The sequence below is a fragment of the Prunus avium genome, chromosome 4, assembly GCF_965620075.1.
Source record: "Prunus avium chromosome 4, drPruAviu1.hap1.1, whole genome shotgun sequence".
In the NCBI taxonomy this organism is placed as follows: Eukaryota; Viridiplantae; Streptophyta; class Magnoliopsida; order Rosales; family Rosaceae; genus Prunus; species Prunus avium.
In genome coordinates this window covers 15006536-15015958 of record NC_142287.1, presented here as the reverse complement: position 1 = coordinate 15015958, position 9423 = coordinate 15006536, and the positions used below count along the sequence as shown (strand labels likewise).

General features: G+C 37.7%; 2 protein-coding genes across 2 annotated transcripts; one reads left to right on the top strand and one right to left on the bottom strand.

Moving 5' to 3' along the window:
- Window positions 1-1002: 1002 nt before the first annotated feature.
- On the top strand, window positions 1003-2950 carry LOC110774168 (UDP-Glycosyltransferase superfamily protein). Its single transcript, XM_021978711.2, has one exon. The coding sequence runs from the start codon at window positions 1187-1189 to the stop codon at window positions 2693-2695; it is 1509 nt and encodes a 502-aa protein (XP_021834403.1). The 5' UTR covers window positions 1003-1186; the 3' UTR covers window positions 2696-2950.
- A 446-nt stretch (window positions 2951-3396) lies between these two features.
- NUDX26 (nudix hydrolase homolog 26) lies at window positions 3397-9000 on the bottom strand. The gene is made up of 6 exons (XM_021978714.2): window positions 8635-9000; window positions 8480-8530; window positions 7385-7477; window positions 4428-4522; window positions 3845-3959; window positions 3397-3752 (listed from the first exon to the last, which is right to left on the bottom strand). Exons 1-6 carry the CDS (start codon window positions 8911-8913, stop codon window positions 3687-3689), a joined length of 699 nt encoding a protein of 232 aa, XP_021834406.2. The 5' UTR covers window positions 8914-9000; the 3' UTR covers window positions 3397-3686.
- Between the last annotated feature and the right edge of the window lie 423 nt (window positions 9001-9423).

Below are 9423 nucleotides of genomic sequence, written 5' to 3'. Positions count from 1 at the left end.
GACAAATTGAAAATATAAGTTCAAGTGACAATTTTAAAATTTTCTCAATATATTTTTTGGGAAAAAAAAAAAACTTAATGCGTTGCCTCTTTACACGTACGTACAATTTTTTCGTAGTTTACCGACTATATGGGTGTTTCTCTCCCAGTTTTGAGAGTCGGTGGCAATTTCCTTGTGCTCTGCTTCTCTCCCAGTTTTGAGAGTTGGTGGCAATTTCCCACCCTTAATGGGTGTTTCTCTGAGCTCTGTCTCAGTTGTTCAGGGCTTTATGCCCTTTCAGTTATGTTGTTTTTGCTTTCCCCTTCCTCTCCAACCCCTTTTAACCCTAGATCTCACATCAATCTCCAACCTTTTTATTGGTTTTTCACCCTCTTTCACCCCCTTGGTCCTCATCCCCCATATCCCCCCCTCTCTCACCCATATCACTTGCTCTACTCCTCTCCTTCCTCACTTGTTCCCACCTCAATCCAAGCTTGCAGCTATTCATCCTCTACACGCGTGTTCGCGTCCTATTTGGAAGATTGGTAGAGTTTCAACTCGGGTGCTCGCACCACAACCTTCCTCAAATTGGTTCTTGTTGGTTCTGTTGGCTATAGGCTGGTTTTGGCCTTCGGTTTCGTCTAATGCATGGCTGCTGTTCCCTTGGATGCGAGTTTGGGTTCGATGGGAGCGAAGTGTGTCGCAGTGGAGTTCGCTATTGGGGTTTTCTTGGTTTTACGTTTTTCCAATTTTAAGGCTTTTTGGGGTTGTTGTTTGTTGTGTTGGGATGGAAGTTTGTTGTTTTGTTTTGGCCCTGGTTGGTTGTCTACTTGCTGCTTTTCCTGTTGCAGGGATGATCATGGCGGCTGCTCTCTGTTGTTGTGTTTTAGTTGCTAGGGTTTTATTTGTTTTGGGCCTTTTGATGTTTGCTATGTTGGGCTTTATTTGTAATCCTTACTTATGAATGAAAGTCCACTTTGACCAACAAAAAAAAAAAAAAAAAAACCGACTATATTTTTCTGCTCTGAATGAGATATGGAGTTGCTCTTTCTAAGTCAAATTACCACGAAGTCCACCGTCTGTGCCTCTGCACAGCATCGCTCTTTCAGTTTCTGTGCCTCTCTGCCATAGTTTCATTGACACAAGCCTTCTGAGTGTTGTTTCTGGTTTTGCACACCTACACTGTTATTTCTCTCATCCCTCTGTCATGGATTCACATGAAAACCAACAACCCATTGAAAACCAACCACAACCCAATTCAACTCTCCCCTTCACATCAAAATTGAAACCCTATGCATTCTACTTATCATCCCTCCTAATTCTCATCCTTGCTATCTCATTCAGTTTGACCAAAACAAACTACCTCAAAACCAAGCAGCTGAAGTACACATTCTCATCACAGCCCGCCATTTTTCAAGCTCTGTTTGGCTTTCTTCAACCAAAACAAAAAACCAAGCAAACCCAGGTACCAAATCCCATTTCCAAGCCCCCCTACTGTGTTCTGTGGATGGCTCCTTTCCTTTCAGGTGGTGGGTACAGTTCAGAAAGCTGGTCATATATTTTAGCCCTTTATGAACACAGTAAAAACCCAGACTTTAGAATAGCTATTGAGCAACATGGTGATCTGGAGTCCCTAGAATTCTGGGAGGGCTTGCCTAAATATATGAAGAACTTGGCAGTTGAGCTTTACCACACACAATGTAGTATGAAGGAGACCATAGTCATATGCCACAGTGAGCCTGGTGCTTGGAACCCTCCATTGTTTGAAACACTCCCTTGCCCACCAACTGCTTACCAAAATTTCAAGTCGGTGATTGGCCGGACCATGTTTGAGACAGATAGGGTGAATCCGGAACATGTGAAGCGCTGCAACCAAATGGATTATGTTTGGGTTCCTACCGAGTTTCATGTGTCTACATTTATACAAAGTGGGGTTGATACATCTAAGGTTGTGAAAATTGTGCAGCCTATTGATGTGAAGTTCTTTGATCCACTTGAGTATGAGCCTTTAAATCTTGCCTCTATAGGGAAGTTGGTTATGGGGAAGACAACCCAGAATTCGAAAGTGAAGAAGAAATTTGTATTTATGAGTATATTTAAGTGGGAGTATAGGAAAGGATGGGATGTGTTGTTGAAATCTTATTTGGAAGAATTCAGTGAGGCAGATGGGGTTGCCTTGTATCTTCTAACAAATCCTTATCACTCTGATAGAGATTTTGGGAATAAGATAGTGGAGTTTGTGGAAAAATCTGGAATGCAGAAACCAGTCACTGGTTGGGCTCCAGTTTATGTGATTGATACTCACATAGCACAGATTGATTTGCCACGGGTATACAAGGCAGCTGATGCATTTGTTCTTCCATCAAGAGGGGAAGGGTGGGGAAGGCCTCTTGTTGAAGCTATGGCAATGTCATTGCCCGTGATTGCTACGAATTGGTCAGGGCCAACAGAGTATCTGACTGAGGAGAATAGCTATCCATTACCGGTGGATAGAATGAGCGACATAATGGAAGGGCCTTTCACAGGACATCGCTGGGCAGAACCTTCTGTTAGTAAGCTTCGTGTGCTCATGAGGCATGTGATGAACAATGTCGAGGAAGCCAAGGTGAAAGGGGAAAAGGCAAGGGAAGACATGATCACAAGGTTCTCTCCTGAGATCGTTGCAAATATCGTTACTAAACATGTGCAGAATATACTTCAGAAGGTGGATAAGTAGTTGCACTGTTTTCTTTTCAGATCTCAAGAAGCTCTAAGTTTGCTTGAGCTTGGCTAGGTATTGATCATGAAGCTCAGGCTTACAAATGGCTTTGTCAAGCCTGATTAAGTTGAGGAGCAAGGACAAATTTAAAACGTTCAAATGTAGCTCCTCTCTAAGTTGATTGGATACTAAAATTTCAAGGCATTGTTGTGAGAAAGCGAGACAATATGAGTCTGTCTGGTATTTTATGGCAAGATTTTGATTGTATTTGAAGGGTCAGTGCTACAGTGTTTGAATTAATACTGATTAATTCAACATGTTTTCCAACACATGCAATGAATTAGATTGTTGCTCTTATAAATATGTTCCTAATATACAGAGAACGTAACTTCAGACCCTTCCAACTATCTCAGCTAGCATCTGAGTCGACCTTGGCATTAAGGTGACAGTGGGTTAGGCCAATTATTCAAGGCGGTGTGCTTACCCCCTTGCAACAGAGTTCGATCCCTCTCCTACTACATTAGAGTAGTTAGAATATCGGTTTGGAGTCACTTGGATTGCATCTGTTTGAGAAAGGTTCCTTTCAGGGCTGTGCCCCGTTAGTTCGTTTGTTTGTTCTAGGGCTTCAGCCTGCCTTTCAATTGAAAACATTTCATTAGAAAAAAACAAAAAAAAACACACATGCACACCCACACAACTTTCATTTTGCAAGATGAGAATTTGTAAGAATGGGGAAGTGCATATGTGCACTTAGAATTCTTGCACTCTTCTGGGTGGGAACAAATAACAGTTATATTATACACATGGTCAGATATCCCATTTTCAGGATTTAGTGAATTCATTATAAAGAAAAAAAAGTACTTATTGACATGGTCAGATAGATCACGGATGCCAAGCAAAAACTCAGTTTTTCGCTTTTTTCATTATGGTCGGATAGATCACAGATGCCTAGCAAAAACTTGCAAAAAACATTGCTCAAATCATTCAATCAGGGTCCCTCAACCCTAGGTTATTGAAGATAGGGTGCGAAAACTGCAAGAACTTCCTTGTAGACAGGCTTCTTGAAATCCACAGCCTGTACCAAAAAATAATAATAATAAATACATGTTCAAATAATAATATATAACGTTTGCTATTCAAACAATATGTATTCTAACTTTAACCCACAAGATCAATAATTTGTTCTGCTGCCATCCATGACCACTCCCCAAACTCAGGTTTTTCACTCCCATCACCTAAAAGATTGATTTCTTCATCCTTCCCAGTGAACTTAAGAAGAAACCTGTGAAATTGCACATACATGTAATTATGTAAATAAGACCATGTGAATATGAGCATGTCATCTCTAAACTTCAACAAGTTATTCTCTTACCTAAAAAAGAAGAAAGCAAAAGCAGAAGCAAAACTTTAGAATATGATTTTCGCACTAATCTTGAGCACCAATTCATGCACAAATGAATGATTGCTACATTGATTGCATGCTTAAACGATTAAACTTATATTGATAGTTAAATGAAGATGATGGGATGCCTTGTGGTTATAAACTGGCATATAATGACAAAACTCTAAATCTAAATAAAGAATTTATTGTTTAGCTTTTTCTTTTTATGTTCATTACTATAACTCCACTGATTATAAAATTCATTAGAAGGTAATTTTTCTTTTCTGAACAGAGACATTGTCCCCAGAAGAAGGATTAAACAGTTTGCAGCCTACGCAACATGCAAGGCATTGTGATCCTGACACTAACCACTTCTGTGCTTGGCCTTTCCAGTCTGATCCCCATTGTTGCTGAAGTTTCGCCCGAACTTCTGGTGGGAAATCATAGGTTAACCAATAAGGTACCTGAACAGGACAAAAGCCAAAAATAATCATAACTGAACATTTTCCCACAAACGGAAATGTACCAGAAAAGGTACGGATAATAGACAGCTAAAGGACATTATAACACACCAGATAATATACAACAACTTATTACCTATTAATCATGTAATGTAAGCATAAAAACATGATGTAACAAAAAGAAAAACATAACAAACATAAGTTGCAAATGAGTGTCTAAAGTAAACAGAAACAAATAAAAGTAATCAAACATGTTAATAACTCATGTTGGACACCCAAAAAAAAAAAAAAAAAAAAAAAAAAAAAAACCTATCCATCATTTTCCAAAATAACTTGAAGGCTCACCAAGGTGGTAATGCAAACATAAACAAACGGAGTGTGTTAGTTAGGAGAGAGAATGTTTTCATAAAGAATAGGATTGGCATTAAAAATGCCAAATAAGCATTTTGTTTAACTGCATAAGTAGTTGGAAAGGAATACTAGAATAAATCATGAAATCTGCAACCTTGATTTTCTCTTAGAATGTTATTAATAGTATAAACCAGAATTACTACAATACCTCCAAGAAAAAGGTGGATTAAATAACCAGAAAATAAGGAACCAGATGCACCCCCATAGAAATCACACTCATTCAAAGTACCATCCTTAGGTGTGTCCTTAAGGCAGGGGGGGTGAATAAGAAAGGATTCATAGTCTCGAAGACCCCCTCATTCTTTTCCTACCTCTATGACCAAGACTTCCTCTCTGATCTTCCTAATAGGGAATAGAATACGTTTGAGATCGTGATAGAGATAAGGAGTTCAGTGATATTGGTAGAATCAGAGGAGGGAAAGGTGTAACAAGGATGCTTAGGGCACTTGATCGGACTAAGATGCATTTAGCTGTAGACCTTTGTTTAAAAATAGAAACTTTATAAAATCGAAAGAGATAAACAAAGAAACAAGCAAGTGATAAGGAATCCACAAGAGAAAAACAAAAGAAAACAGCAACCTCAAGACCAAAACAAAAAGAGGAAAGAAGGACAAAAACAAACAAGAAGGCCACCTAGGAAAAAAGAAAAGAGCAACACATCACTTCACAACCGCTAACAAATCTCACATAGTAGAAGAGACAGCCAAATCCTTAAAAACAGGAGTAACCAAAGCTCATAACGCCGCCCAAAACTTCACTCTATCCCACATCTCAGCCACCCCCACACCCTCGTAGTCCTAAAAAATTCTTCTGTTACGCTCCAACCACAAGTTCCAGAACACTGCATTTAGCTGTAGATTAGAACGTTTTGGACTGTTAACAATGATAGAAGGTTGGGTGAGATGGATAACTACTGTAGTATACTCATTACTTACCCACACCAGAACCATTCATAGTAGAGTATTGGCTCAACCCATGCCCACGATAATAATTTATTTTATGCCAATAATGTAAAGAAAAAGAAAAAAGCAATCCATAACATCTATCAGAACCAAAAAATTTAGTGTATCAAAATCTGAGAAAACGAATTAAAGATAAAAATGAAAGCGACACACTTAGCACAAATAAGATTTTATTCCCAAGATCTTAAGATTATATATGGATTTGAACTTCACACAAGACCTAATTCAATTAAAAAATGTAAAAGAAAAACTAAAACAATTCATGATGTGAAAGGCGACTACATCATTAGCTCCAATTGCTTGTTGGAATACAATGAGTGGTCGAGAGTTATAATGTAATAGCTAGGTGAGCTAAAGGATATCAGATTAGACAAGGAATTTATATAGAGCCCAGATTAGAAAAGAGGAAAAAAATCTGCGGCAATTAAATATTCCCTTTTAACTACTTATGAAGCCTAATAAAATATTGGAAATTCGACAAGGCATTCATTCATTAGAACTTCCATATCTAACCACGGAACAGCCAATTTTAAGGGTGGGTTCAACAATATATTTCAAGATGCCATGATTGCTAACACCAACCAAAAATAAAGAAATTCCCTTTGTAATTGATTAAATTTAACCTTTTAAGGTTATTAATTTTAAACAAATTTTGTTTATATATAATGTGTTAATTGCTAATGTAACTAACATGAACTTATAGTGCTTTCACTATAAAACTGCAAATTTGTTTTATGAATAATGGAATAGAGTGTGAACCATAAAATTCTGGAATAGTAGGAACAAGAGAAGGGAGATTCAATGAATTCTGTGACTCTATCTAACAATCTCCAGTTTAATGATTTGAATTGTTGAAGGGATAATATACATATACTATCTAGTTTAGTGATTCTACCAAGGCTAAATTTAGAGTGCAAAATTGTGTAAGAATTGGAGAAAGAAAAAGTGGAAAGCATTCTACAAGAAATACCTAGGCCTAGTATAACTAATCAGTTTCATATGTGGGCTTTGGACAGAAAATTGAAGAACTACCAGAGCAGAAGTTTGCAGGGTCATTGGTCAAACATCTCTTTCTTTCAGAGTTTTAACTTCAACAATTTTTTTTTTTCCACATCTGCTAACTATAGTTGGATTTCCACTTACCGCTCGTATTTGCATCTATGAAATATAAATGTTGTTGCTTTATCCAAACACCAACATGGTAATTAGCAGATCTAAGCTCATTCCTGTAGACCACTTAGTCCAGGTTTTCTAATGCTTTCCCTTTTAACTGCTAAGTTTAATGTTTTCTTCACCAGACTTTATTGGTGCCTGATAACCAAATGAAAACAACCAACAAAATTCCAACAAAGACATACAACTCGATTAGCATATCTTCTTGCATTCTCTCATACTTACTCAACAAAAGGCAGGCTAAAAAATGTTTGGTGTAATGTTGCAAAAACATGAAAACAGGAATGGAAATACAAGTGTAGCAGCAGAAAAGTCCTACCTCTGCAAGAATTTCTGCTGAATTAACTCCTGTCTCTTCTCTTAATTCCCTCATGGCTGCAGTTCTTGGATCTTCAGCCTCATCAATACCACCCTTTCCAACACAAATTTTATTAAATACTAATTGAATGAAAAGAAAATAACGAAATCTCACACTAGAGGAAATCAAAGTAATGACTGCAGCTAGTAGCTACACTCATTGGCATGTTCCTATTAAAAACTCTATACTTTTTCTCCCTTTACATATTCAATAACTGATTCAACCAAACTTCATTTAGTCATGCCCTAAACGAAAAACGGCAATCTGTGATTAGAGCAGAAGGTACGCACATTATCATTAACAGGATCCTACTAGTACCACATAAGCAATTGATATTCAATTCTGAGAAAAAAGTTTTGTAATGGTTGTACATTGGATTCTTTCATGCCTTACACTGTTTCATTCAACAATATATTTACCATTTGGAAATCCAATACGTTTTCAGAACTCGCCAATGTTCATTTAATCCTGTAAGTGGAAGCCAAACCCCACATATTAATATCAGGAGTACTGCCCTTTTAGATACGTCATCTTCAATGAAATGAGATGGCAGATCTAAGCTACAAATCAGAAACAGTATGGCTAAACAAGTTGCCTGACCATATTCAAAGGGGTGGTCATTATTCGTTACTGAAAATTTCTTCCTTTGTACCAGATATTGAGACATAGGAATGCACAATTCAGCGCTTATTAAAAATTTTGTAATCTAATTCAATGTTTCAAGTGCTTGCTTGGATGCTCCAAAGAAACTTAAAACTCGTGTAGGTGCAGTGTGTGTGTGTGCAGACGCAGGTTTGATGGAAACTCGAAAAAAATTATAGTTGTTATTTTAATACAGAATTGTTATTTTTAATGTTGAAAAGACTGATGTTATTCAATTATATTAAAAAAAACAAACTCCCACATTTGACTCAATCCAGCCAACTTAGGATTGTATTAGTATTAATTTTTCCAATACAATGCAATCCAATCCCCCAGTCACCAAACATCCAAAACAAAAAAAAAAGAAAAAAAAAGAAAATCCCAGACTTTCAATCCAAACTGTTATGAATTTACCTGCGGCATTTGCCAAGCAGTGGGTATATCTAACCTTGAAGCAGCAAAAATCTGCGTAGAAAAATACGTATACAAACAAATTCAGTCTATGGAGATACAAACACCTATACACACGAGTTGGCACAGACAGATATAAAAGGAGATGAAAACCGGACCTTCTTAGAATCGTTGATGAGACAAAGGCCGACATTCCTGCGGTAACCTTGCGGAGGAGCTTCCATTGATGACGACGATGGCGATGAAGTATGGGAGGAGGTACAGAGGAGTCTAGTATGATTGATGGGTTTTTGGGGGAGGAGTGGCAGGTGCGAAAATTTGGTGAGTTTTGGAGGGCAAGTTTGGAAGGATTGACACAGGACAGGAGGCCTGATGAGATTCGTTAAAGGAGGAAGATGAAGTGGGGAATTAAGCAAAGCGAATCGGCATATATCCATTCAATTCAATAATAACGTCTAAATAGGGGGGGACATCTTCCAACTCCCCTGCTTATGTTTATGGCTATGGCTCCTGACTGGGCCTGTTGGTTTTAAGAAACCCTCACAAAAGCAATATTTTCAACAAACAACTATATAAAATAGGGAAATAGCGCTTAATGCCACCATTTTTTTAATTTTAACTGGAAATACCACATTTCCTCATAAAGTTTGCAAATATCACCTATAAATATATACTTATTGCCCACTTATCAGCTAGATAACATTTTTGGTCAGTTTTTAGTTTCTCTCTCAACTCTCTCTTCGCTCTCTCAACTCTATTTCATAGTTCTCTCTCTCACTCACTCTCTCACTCTCTCTCTCCATCTAGTTAACTACGCCTCTTCTCACGAAGAAGAAGATCAAGAACAACCTACAAAACCCACAGCTTTACCCTCAAAACCCAATTCTTCCTCTTCCTCTATGTTTTCTTCTCTACCCAAATCTAAACCCCAACTTCGTCTCTCTTCG